The following is a 12341-nucleotide window of genomic DNA, read 5'->3' on the forward strand; positions in this document are numbered from 1 at the left end:
CAATTGTGATTTCTTTGATCAGAATTCCTAGGTCTTTCAGAGTCGCTCATTTTACAATGTCGGTATACATTGTTTTCTTGCTTCTGCTTATTCCACTTTGCGACAGTCCAGGCAAATCTTCACACTTTTCTCCGAAACTCTTTCTTCAACAAATCAACAGTTTTATCTTGACCTGTGTAGTAAATAGCAGAGTTGGGATTTGAACACAATTCTCTTTACCGCCTTGTCTAACATACTATGTTGCAAATTTTGTTGTTTTGATCTAGAGCTAAGTCATATTTATGCTTTTGTAGCAGGACAATATTTTCAAACTAGTAAACTCAAAATTGTTTTAAAATTCAATTGTATCAGTTCCAGATTCTTTCCACCGTCCCCTTAGCCCTGCCATTGAGAAGCCAAGAAAAATAAAACCCATGACCATCATGTATAGATATGCAAAACAGATTTCTCCATTAGCCGTATTTCACCACCATCACCTGCCCCCCCCCCAAAAAAAAGCCAGAAATAGAAGAAAATATGCTTCAGTTTGCTCTCTGAGTCCATCATTTCTCTACCTGGAGGTGGATAGCATATTTCATTGTGGGTCTTTCAGAATCGTGGTTGGTTATTGTGGTAATAAGAGTTCCTAAGTCTTTCACAGTTGATTCTCTTTTCTTTATTGCTATTACTGTGTAAACTGTTCTCCTGGTTCTGCTCGCTTTGCTTTGCATCAGTAATACAAGTCCCCACAGGTTTATCTGAAACCATCCCCTTCATCATTTTTTACAGCACAATGATATTCCATCACATTCATACACCATACAACCATTCCTCAGGTGTTGGGCATCTCCCGATTTTCCAGTTCTTTGCTATGGCAAAAAGAGCTGCTATAAGTATTTTTGTACCTCTGGGCCCTTTTCTTCTTTCTTTGATCTCTGTGGGGTGCAGACCTAGTCGTGGGGCAATGGGCATGTACATAAACTCCCAACTTTGACATAAGTTCCTTGAAGGCAGGAACATTTTTTCTTTTTCAAATCTTTAGCTCCTGGCCCATTGGCACTAAATCAAGTGCTCGATGGTTGGTTGATAGGGGACAATATAGTTTGAGAAAATAACAGGAAAATAAACACAGGATAATTTGATGTTGGAGGAGAAATTATGTAAAATCCTGATTCTGTTCAGTTCCTGTTTCCACTTGAAGTAATTATGCAAATAACTAGAATTCCGGCTGCTTCTAACTCTAGGGAGAGACTGAGGAAGAAGCACAAAGAACTCGCCTCAGGTGTGCATTCTGAGCTCTTTCCAAGCCTTTGTTGACTTAAGATGATGAAGAAGGAAAAGGAAAGGGGGAGGGTAGACCATAGAAGATGTGTTCCAGTTATTTATCTCTTTGTTGATTGTGTTCTAAGCACTAAAGAATGAGTGGGATGAAGAGTTAATGCAGTGAGATTAAAGTGGAAATGAAAAGTTTTCGAAACATGAAATTGCAAGCCATATTCTAACTGGAAATCACTTAGAATGCCAGGGACGTGGAATCATTTCCACTTTAGGAGGAATGATTTTTGTGGCTCTCTGTGGATGATCGTGGTATTACTTATGACCCAGCCGAACTCGCCTGAACCAATGAAGGAGGCTATGCTTTGGGGAAAAGGCTAACTTATTACTCATATTTAGTGTTTCACCCCCAAACCCTGAAAATCTCATGGCAGTGAAGTGTGAAACAGCAGAAGGCTTCATGGATGAGGTAGTATTTGAGACAGAGTTGTGTGGGGTTGGGCGGTAGGATGTAGAATTTTGATGAGCAGAGGGAAGGGGGAGGGGACTTTTAGATGGAGCAGAGATGCTGAGGTTGAAATACTTGATGCATGTACTTTGAAGGTAAGAAATCTCATTGTAGGGATTAGTTTTAAAACAGCGAGTAGAGGTGAAAAGATACAGAAGAATTTCTAGTACTTACGGTATTTGGACTCAGATCTAGCATTACTTGCTTGCCACTTCATAGTACCCATTCCTCCCTCTAACCAAGGTCATGAAAATCATTGAATGGTAAATGACATCCCTTGTTTGTGAATGTCAAAGGAATGAAAACTCCTATCTATGCCTTTCTTTGGAAGATCCTCTTGAAATGTTTGTGGGCTGCCTTTGAACTTGTTGGATGCGTGTTTGAAAGACTAAATTTAGAGAATATGCTGCAGTTTAAGATTAGCTTCTTAAACTTGAAACTGGGTGTCCTTCTTAGAGCTTTAAACTTATTTGAGTCTAGTGTGTTTTGGAGATGGATTAATTTGACTTCTGCTAGTGGTTGGGTTTTGATTCCAGTCTTTTGTCTAGAGTTGACCTCCTGGATTGTGACTATTTTAAAAATGAGATGAAATCCTAGGACCTAGAATTAGTGCTAGAAAGGACCTTGGAGATTAGCTAGTCCGTTTTTATAGTGTCAGTGACTTGGCCAGGTGGTCTGTTGCAGAGCCAGACTTTGAACCCAAGACCTCCATCTGGCTATTGTTGTCTGTTGCTCCTCTGCCACGGTTTCACTGCCGAAATCAAACTTGGGAATTGTTTTGTTACAGTAAGGGGGGGTGGTCTTTGCACAGATTGGATACTTAATAACTATGGAATTGGATTATAACTGTAATCAAATGGAATCTTTAAAGAAGGTTGTTTGTTTGCTGTTCTGTTTAGAATGTGCAACATTTGTTGGAAACTTGTACTCTCATCCTAGGTTAAGGTTTAATCATCATTTTGTAAAACTTCTGTCAGAACCAGAGCTCCTGTGGCAGCAGGTTAGCATTTGGGCAGCTAGGACCCCAAGTGTATGTAGACCCTTTGTTTAGGCAAAGGCTGGCTGTTGCAACTTGGTAGCAAAGGGCTGAGGAATGGGCAAGCAGGAATATGATTCTGAAAGTAAATTCCATACTAAGAAATCAGTCTGTGAGGGAAAAGGACAGGTAGAATGCATGTAGTGTTAGGCCCAAGTTCAGAGCAGAGGCCCCAGCACTACAAGGCAAAAAGGCAGCAGGTGTGAACAGGAGGCTGTAGGGCACGACCAGCTCTTTGGTGGGCCTGTCTTCAGCATATACAGACTGAGAGGAAAGCCCTGCTTTTACTGCTTGTATTAAGAAACAAACCCTAATCTTATGTCCTGTGCAGCGTTGTGGTGACTTAGGCTAGAAAGAGAGCAGTCAGTGGGTGAGACCTTGTTGTTTGGGAGCTTTTTGTAGAGTTGGGGACGGGAGTTGTAGAGACTGTCCCATGGTGTCTTTCCCTTTAAGCTTTATTTTTCCTGTCTTTGGTCTTCTCTCAGGAGAGGGCCATCTTGTTTGCCAGACTGTATTCTTAATAAGAAATGTAAAATGCAGATAATACCACAAAAAACTGGCTATGATACTTCAGTGTGTCAGGTTTGATCTAAATTTTTCTCTTTGATAGTTACTTTCTTGAATCATTCTTCTTCCTTTAGGGCAGGGATGGGGAGCCTGCAGCCTCAAGGCCACATGTGGCCCTCTAGGCCCTCAAGCGCAGCCCTTTGACTGAATCCAAACTTCACAGAACAAATCCCCTTAATAAAAGGATTGTTCTGTAAAACTTGGACTCAGTCAAAAGGCCACACCCAAGGACCTAGAAGGCCACGTGTGGCCTCAAGGCTTCAGGTTCCCCACATCTGCTTTAGGGTGTTGGTATTGGAAGTTGGAAGATTTGACAAAGGCCATAGAAGTCTGATACAGAGACCTAGGTCATTTTTCCAGGTAGGGGGAGCACAGGTGATCAGTGATGGTCTAGATGAGCAGCATGGTCAGCAGTGGGGCAGGTCTGGTACAGTATTGGGGACCGTGATCAGGTACAGGAAGCCCAGGGTCTGAGGTCTAGGCAGAGACTAGCTCCAGGTATGAGAATTAGGGGACAGCAGCAGGGATCCACATGGACCATTTTATCCTTGATAGGAAATCAATGACCCATTTTTGACTTCTTAGACTTCCGACTTTGGATGATGATTTTAGCACAGATTTTTAAAGGTAAATTTAAACATTAAAGGCAGCCTCATATAGTAGATAGAATGATGTGGTTGGAGTCATCCTGGAATCAAATTCTGCCTCATACATTTTCTAGCAGTGTGACAATGGGCACATCTGAGTCTCCAGCAACGCCCCCCCCTCCCCCCACTCGAACTTATCTCCAAAGTAATAGGTGGAGTTTTGATTATAGGCTGATGGCTAAGGAAGGTCATGTAGGAAATCACAGGTCCTTGATGTGTCGATGTGAGTTTTGTTATTTTCCTGTGATTGTTTTATATTCTTTGCATTCTAGTGAAGGTGTACTTATGCTATTTTCTTTTAACTCTTTCTTCAGTTAGTGATGACATAATGTGTCCCCCCCCCCATTTTCTTGATGAGTTATGTAGTCACTTCATGTAATTTCTTGTAATAGAGGAGCTCATTGGTATGGATTTTAAAAGATATTGGTTAATATACCACTCAACTGGAGTGTCTTTTAACAGTGGCCTTGTGGGTTGAGCTGCAGAATGGGAAAACTGAAAGCGGGATTTGTGGCTAGGTATCGAGGTATAAATAATGTGCCTCATAGGATGTTAGAGTTGGAAGGCGTCTTCGAGGTCATCTCATCTAGCTCACACCCAGATCATTGTTCCCCCATTAAACTAGCTTCTGCTTGAAGGCTTCCAGTGATGAGGAGAACTCTGCTCCCAGAGGCTAACCCTGTTGTGTTTGGACAACTGGGACTTCTCAGAAACTTTGCTTTATGGCGAGACAAAGTTAGACATTCTGCACTTTCCATCTGAGGGCAAACAGAGTATTCCTTACATATGACAGTCCTCTGAGTACTTGAGGACTGCAGTGATATTCTGTCCTTGTACCCCCCACCCCCCAGCCTTCTTGTTGGGGGCAAAACTTAGTTACTTTTTTGTTTCCCCACATGTGGCAACTTAACCAGTTTTTGCTCACTAGCCTGGGTGCTCACGAGTGTATCAGTGTCCGTCCTTCTAAAACGGACCTCAGACAGGCACCCAGAACTATTTAAATTACCAGTGTGTTAGACGTAGTCTGGTGAAGGTAAAACATTTCAGACCCCACAGTGAGTTGAGCCTCATACAAACACATACATTTCCGTATAAAATGCCTTCCCAAGGCTTGTCTAACTCAGAAAAGTCAGTATCTGCCTCTGGATAATACTCAAGCAGTAACATGTGATAAACATGCCACCTCACTGCTTACTCAGGTTGAACTTGTAGTCCACTGGAACCCCAGGGTCTGGCTACAAGAATGGTTTTCTGGCTTTCCCCATCCCTTGGCTGCAATAGTTGACTTTTTGAACCCAAATACAGGATGTTACTTTGGGTCACTCTAAGAGTCTGTTGATCTTTTTGGGTCCTGATTCTGTCATTCATTAATCCACTATATTAGCTATCCTTCCCAGCTTTGTGTAATCAGCAAATTTAGTCAACATGCCTTCCCTCTATGCCTTCATCTGGTCTCTGCCTCAGTTTCCTCATCTGTAAAGTGAGGGTGATAATAGCACCGCCCTCCCAGGATTGTTGTTAAGATCAAATGAAGTAACGATTGTGAAGCACATAGTACAGCGCCAGGCACACAGTAAGCGCTGTATAAATGTTAACTGTTATTATCGTTATTCATAAAAATATAACACAGACATGGCCGGTGCCAGAGGCCTAGGATGCTCTGGATTCGAGATCTTTTTAGGTTGACTTTAATGTTAAGATGTTTCTGGTAGCCAGCTTCCCATTTCCATACCCAACCAGCTTTACCATTATCCAGTGTATAGTTTTGTCCACTAGATTTTCATGGGAAGCTTTGTCTTTGCTGTTCTGATGAAATCAAGTAGATTAGAGCTGTGGCAACTCTTGAGCTTCTAGATTAGTCTAGCAATCCTGTGAGAAAAGGAGGTAAAGACAGTCTGCTGTGACTGTCCTTAATGAATCTATATGAGTATTTAAAATGCTTTGTAAATTTGAAAGTGCTGTATAGGCATCATTTCTTTACTGTGCAGGCTGTCAGTGCTGATGTCTTGCTTTTCTTAGTGATCACAAGCTGTCCCATTAATAATATGATGTAGAATTTTCCCAGTTATTGATGTCAGTCTCACCGGTTTGTATCTTATGTCTGCGTCTCTGACTACCCCTTAGGTTCCTGGCTCGATGCTTTGTTAGAGGGTCGTCTGTGGTTGCATTGGGCAAGCCTTATCACAGGCTTCCCTAACTGCAGAGGGCTGTGTCTGGGAGCCACAAATGTATTACCCACACACAGCTGGCTGTCCAGCTGGCTTTTTCAGGGTTTGGTGTCCTGAGGAGTCCCCCAAGAATGTCTGCTAGAGGCATTCCTTCTTTAAGGAGGAATATGGGGAATACCAGAAGACTGATTAAGAGGGAATGGAAACTGAAGTCCACCTAACCAAGTTAACATGGCTGACTTGGTGACTTAGTTGGGAAGGTGGGCATGGGACAAGATGATAAAAAAATAGATTTTGATCTTCTGGAAATGAAAGCAATTAAAGAAATGAAATCCTAATCAGAAGCCTTTTCACTGTTTATTTTGGATACATACTGCAAGAAAAACTGGAAGGCCCTCAATGGAGAGAGTACTGAGTAATCTCACAAAAATGAAATTGATTCTGTTTTTAAAAATAGGGAATGCCTGGTTTTTAAAAGGCATTGGATTTGCAAGGGGAAAATGCAGATTTAGAGGCTTTGTTCCAACAAGGTATCTACCATGCATATGTTAAAATTCTATAAAATTCCTTGTTAGATGCAGCTGTTGAGACAGCTTTGTTCGGTGACCCTAGAAGATCTGACCATGTCTGCTTAGCATGGTGCTTGGTACTTAGGCACTTAATAAATGCTTTTTGATTTGACTATAATTATATCAGATGAACCATATAAAGGGAAGTCATTTGCTTGTAAGAGATTTATAGTCATAGTTTTGGGGGATATCCTGTTCATGATCCAAACGAGAGTAAGAGGGGAATCAGAACAAGTCTTGTGTCGAAAGTGGCCCTTAAGTTGAACTTTGTAGGAAGCCAGGGATTCTCTGAGCTGCAGGTAAAAGGGAGTGCATTCCAGGCATGGGGAACAGCCTGTTCAAAGGCATGGTGAAGGGAGATAAGAGGTCATATGAGAGGGACAAGAATTTGGCTGGAGCTCTTGCCAGGCTAAAGAGCTGGTGTATTATCCTCAAGGTGCTGGGGAACCCCTAGATCTTTATCAGGGACCTGGTAGCTGTGTGGTGGATGAATTTCAGAAGGAGAGTCCTGTAGCAATTGGGGAGCTTTTGCAATAGTTAAGGAGAAAAGTAATGAAGGCCTGAGTTTGGGTGTGACGGCTGTGTCTATTTGAAAAGGGGATGGGGAAAGAGATGTGGGAATGGAATGCTCACCACTGGGCAGCTACTGGGAGAAAGGAAGAAAAGGCAAGCAGGACTCTGAGGTGGCAGACCTGAGTGATGGGAAGGATGGTAGGGCCCTTGGCAGGAATAGATGAGCTGGGGAGATGAGTGATTTTGGGGGAAAGACTGGTTCTGTTTTAGACATATTGAGTCTGAGGTACCTATGGCAGGTCCAGTTGGAAATGTGCACCTAGCATCTGGTGATGTGGAAGTAGAGCTGGGGGTGGAGGGGAACAGCATGAAGGCCATCATTGCTTAGATCGTAGACTGTATGGAGGGAAGCAAAGTATAAGAAGACTGGCAAGGTCAGAGGGGGCAGGTAAAGGGCTTTGAATGCCAAGTTGAGAGTTTTCTATTTGACCCTTCAGATAGCGGAGAACCACCATTGTTAGTTGAGGAGACGGTGACATGGTTAGATCTGCACATTAGAAAGATCACTTTGGCAGCTGAGTGAAGGATGGAGGCATTGATGGTCGATGGCTTCTTCAAAGAGTTTAGCCATGAAAGGGAGTAAATGGCACGAGGGTGTCTAGTGGATGATCTCATGATAGTGGGATGGCTGGATCAGTGACCGTTTTTAAAGGTAGCAGATATAAGAGGTTGTGTTTATAGGCAGCAGTTAAATAGCCATTAGATGGGGAAGGATTGAATATTAATGACACTGGTGATAGAAAGTGCAGTTTGCTGGAGAAGATGGAGGCAATGGGGTCAGTCAAGCATGTGGAGAGACTTAACCTTAGCAAGAATGGCCAATTCTTCACATGAGTTGTGTGAAGGTAGAAACTAGAGGGGGACAACACCTGAGTGATGTGAATGAAGAGGGGAGACAAAATTCTCATTGCATGGCCTCGGTCTTTTGAAGTACAAGGCAAGGCCGTCAGCTGGTGGGGGTAGGGTGGGGAGTAGGGGGAGAAGGATGAAAAGATTTGGTCTAGCTGCTGCAGTGAATGGGATAGGGAACTGATTAGGGACCAATAAAAGGATTGCCAAGCTACAGTGAGGGCTCAGTTGAGATTCTGTAGTGTAATTTGTAGTGGATTCGCTCTTTGTGGTTTCATGACTTTCCTCCAGCTCTGTTGAGCAGTATGCAAATAAGAATGAAGGTTATCTATTGATAGCAGGAGTAATCCAAGGTTTGGCAGAGTGTGATCAGTGATGGGCTAAATGGGCAAGGGACTGGCTTGTAGAGGATAGGCCAGAGTTGACTTGTTCATGGAGGGGGAGGGGAGGGGGGAAGGGAAGGGGCAGGGATGAGAGGAGAGTGTAGCTAGTATGCCTTTGAGAAAACAGTGGGGTGGAGGGACAGGAGGGCATGGTAGAGATGGAACAAGGTTAGGGTTGTAGGGCCAAAGGAAAGACGGCAGAGGAATTTCCAGAGGTTTTGAACTTGTGGGTGATAGCAGTCCCAAGGGGACACCCATTTCAGTGTGTAGCTGGGGTGGGGTGGGAGAGTAGGCCATAACAGAGTTGAAGAACTTGGGAATTTGTTTATAGCGGGTATTGAGGCACACTTCATGCTTGCCTTTTTCTCCCCCCCCTTTTTTTTTTCTCTCTTTTGTTTTTGTTTTTGGGTTGTGTCTTTTTTTTTTTTTTTTGGTTCTGTTTCTTCTTTCTTGTGATTCATTCTGTTGGTCATAATTCTTCTCCACAACTTGACTAGTGTGTAAATTAATTCAATGTGAAGTTATACGTGGAAGTTATATGGGATTCCATGCCGTCTTGGGGAGGGGGGGGAAGGAAGAAAATCTGGAACTCAAAATTATGTAGAACTGTGTGTTGTAAACTAAAAATAAAAAAAAAAATAAAAAGGAAAAAAAATGGATCTGAAAAAAAAAGAACTTGGGAATTTGGAGTATTTGAGGGAAGATTAGTATGTATGTGGAAGTCAGCTCTATTATGAGGACAAAGGTTTGGGAGGAGAGAAAGACTATGAGCCAGGTACTGAATCATTGAGAGAGAAAAGAATGTGTCTAGGGGGGTTTGATAAATTAATAGCTATCACAGTCTTCATTGGATAATAAATTTGGAATGAATGAATCTCAAGGGAGTTGAGTAATTCGGGGAGAGGAAGAGTCTGGAAGTGGCCGTGGGAAGCAAGGAGTTTTCTGACTCCCCTATAATCTAGTGCAGGAGCAGGGGGTGGTGCAGCCCAAGGCAGGAGCTGGTAATGAGGGCTGGGTCTGATCCAAGAAAGGCCTCAGGTTCTGGAGAAGGCCTTGGGGTTAGGACAGAGGCTTAGAATGAGTCCAGAGGTGTGACTTTGACTACCCTTGCTGCCATTTTGCAGCTCTTTGGGAATAGGGAAAGGAAATAGGCCTGTGGTTTTATTGGTTTTGGGTAGCAGAACTCCAAGTGTGGTGCCCCCTGGATTTAAGCCATGGGTATGTGCTACTCAGGGGTTATGTGACCTTGGATCAATCACTTCATCTCTGAGCCTCAGTCTCTTAATCTGTAAAATGGGGATTGTCATAGTTCCCCTTACTGCTTGTAGGACTTTGGGAAATTCACTTCGTATCACTGGCCTTAGTTTCCTGTTCTGTAAAAATTGGACTAGAAGACTGCAAGGTTCTTTCCACCTCCAAGTCTGTGGTCCTCCGAATAGTGACACTTGTAGGAGAGGCAGGTTTGGTTAGGGGATGGAGAGGCGGCCCCAAGCTTCTGTAGAGGTTCAGGCCTTGGAAGGTCAGCAGTGATGGTTAGGGCCCATTTTCTGTACATGTATCATTTCATTTGAGCTTCACAGCCATCCCGGGAAAGCCTAGGATTTAGAGCTGATTGAGTCCTGAGAAATCATCCGGGCCTGCTCCCTTTTTAAACATTGGAAGGCTGAGTGAGGCTCAGAGAACTTGCGAGATTGGAAGAGGCTTGAGTGGAAAGCAGGCCTCTTGTGGCTCCAGATTCAGGTCTCTCTCCATCACACCATATTGTCGTGACCATAGGGGATCCTGAGGGCTGTTAAGTTACTGATGGATGGTTTATGGGTAGTTTGTTTCTCCCAGGCAGGGTCTGGGCCAGTCTTATAGTCAGTTTTTGCCAGGCTTTTGGGGTAGTCAAATGCAGGCTTTCATTTTTAAGCATAAATTTAATTCTTCATGAATATTTTTCTTCCAATTTTTAGAAAAATTCTGACCATGTTAAATCAATATCTTGGTTTAATATATTATTTTTAAGTATCTGCTGAGCGAATGTTGATCTCATTTTCTAATTCATTTTTACCCTTGTCTTATAGGTAATCTATCCTGAGTATTCCAAACTTAGTGATAAAGAAGTAAGTCGTTGTCTTTTACTACTGTCCATTTCTGTTTGATTCTTTTGCAGCACACATACCTTGTGGTTTTTGTTTTTTCTTTCAGAAAACGAATATCTGCTATCTGTCTTTTCCAGATTCGAATTCAGGTAATGCTTTTATTGCATCACTCTAAATGTGTGTGTGTGGTGGGTGTTGAGGCTGGAGCGTGCCTAGGAGAGTCCAGGGAGGGAGCTGTGCCAGGCAGGAATAGTTTCCATTGTGCTTTTAAGGGTAGAGTGAGGCATTATGAAATCCAGAGGCCACAAGCTGGACAAGTTGATGGAGTGGCTGCAGTTGGACCTACGTTCAGATGGGTTTCCTAAGTTGCTATCAGTGGGCGGCCTTCAGTCAGTGTTAGTGACCAGGCCCGGGCCTGGAGGTTAGAATCCATTTAAACAAGAGAGGGTTAACAGTGGCAGACTCTGTTCAGCTGAGGAGCTTATTAGTGGGGGTCTTTTCCTTTGGCCTGTCCTCCTTGTGTGTGGTCTGGGCTGCTGACAACTTCCAGCTCCGTCTAGGCCTCCCAGTGGTACTAACTCCACCCACTGGTAGGACGGCTCCCAGTGAAGCAGGCATATTTTAGTGCTGTTTTTGCATGCTGATACTTATACAGTTAAAGAATTCTATTATAAGAATCCTGCTTCTCTGATTTAGGGGGCTTAGAGACCATTTTTAACATTCCCTGGTTTTTTTTTATTGCTTTTTTTTCATGCTCCCGAATTTTTGCTACAGATTTAGAGCTTGCTGAAACAGTTTCTTTAATCACTTCTAAAATTAGTCATATAAAGTTGGTGTCCTTCTGTGGATAGGCCTTTTATGGATTAGTAAAATTTATTTCAAAATTAAGAACGATATATGTGTGTGGGGTTATTGCCTTTGAGAGATTCTAGAAAGGCATGTAAGGATTATAAGATATTGGTCTGTCTTGCCTTTTTATCAAAATGACCTAAATATTTAGAATTTTTGCCTACAGATTAATGGCAGTGCTGGTTTTTTATTAAACCAGATAAGCTGCAGGCTGTGCCTGTGGGCTCCTTCCCTGTTGGGCTACATCTGCACTTCTGAATAATCATCCAAACCATTTCCCCTACTCAGTGAACTTGGCTTACCACAAGCAGAGCAGGCCGCATGTTAGCCTCCCTGAGTGGCCAAGGATGATATGTCACATGGTCCTTGTGGCTTTCCTGTGAGGCTTAGCCGGTCATTTGGGTCCCTGCTACCCTCATGTCAACAAATGTGTACAAAGTGGCTGCCCTGGTGGGCAGCCTCGGACACCTACCAGCTGTGTGACCCTGGGCGGTCGCTTCACCTCTGCCAGCCTCAGTTTCCTCATCTGTAAAATGGAAATAATAGCACCTACCTCCCAGGGTAGTGGTGCAGACCAATGAGATAACATTTGTGAAGTGCTGTGCCAGTCTTGAAGTGCTACAAAAGTGGAGCTGTTACTGGGGAAGCAGATAAAATCCGATGCAGTTCCTGCTAGAGCTTAACTATTCTCCTGGGCACCAGGGCTGAGCAGCGAGGGCAGTCTGAGTAGTGGTTTAATATTTATTTATTATTAGTCCTTTTTTTTGGAGTTAACCCTTTATTTCCCCTCTCTGCTTCTGGAAGGTGAGGCTGAGGTCTGTCCCTTATGTCCCTTTTTTCTTGATTGAAGAAAT

General features: G+C 43.2%; 1 protein-coding gene across 1 annotated transcript in view; it reads left to right on the forward strand.

Annotated features, from left to right (window-relative positions):
- DENND6A (DENN domain containing 6A) overlaps nt 1-12341 on the forward strand; it is a 61551-nt gene that overhangs the window by 8083 nt on the left and 41127 nt on the right. The window contains exons 2-3 of the mRNA XM_036738332.1: nt 10621-10659; nt 10745-10787. Of these exons, the coding sequence (XP_036594227.1) occupies nt 10621-10659; nt 10745-10787 (82 nt within the window). The remainder of the gene's footprint in view (nt 1-10620; nt 10660-10744; nt 10788-12341) is intronic.

Source organism: Trichosurus vulpecula, chromosome 9, assembly GCF_011100635.1.
Source record: "Trichosurus vulpecula isolate mTriVul1 chromosome 9, mTriVul1.pri, whole genome shotgun sequence".
Lineage (NCBI taxonomy): Eukaryota > Metazoa > Chordata > Mammalia > Diprotodontia > Phalangeridae > Trichosurus > Trichosurus vulpecula.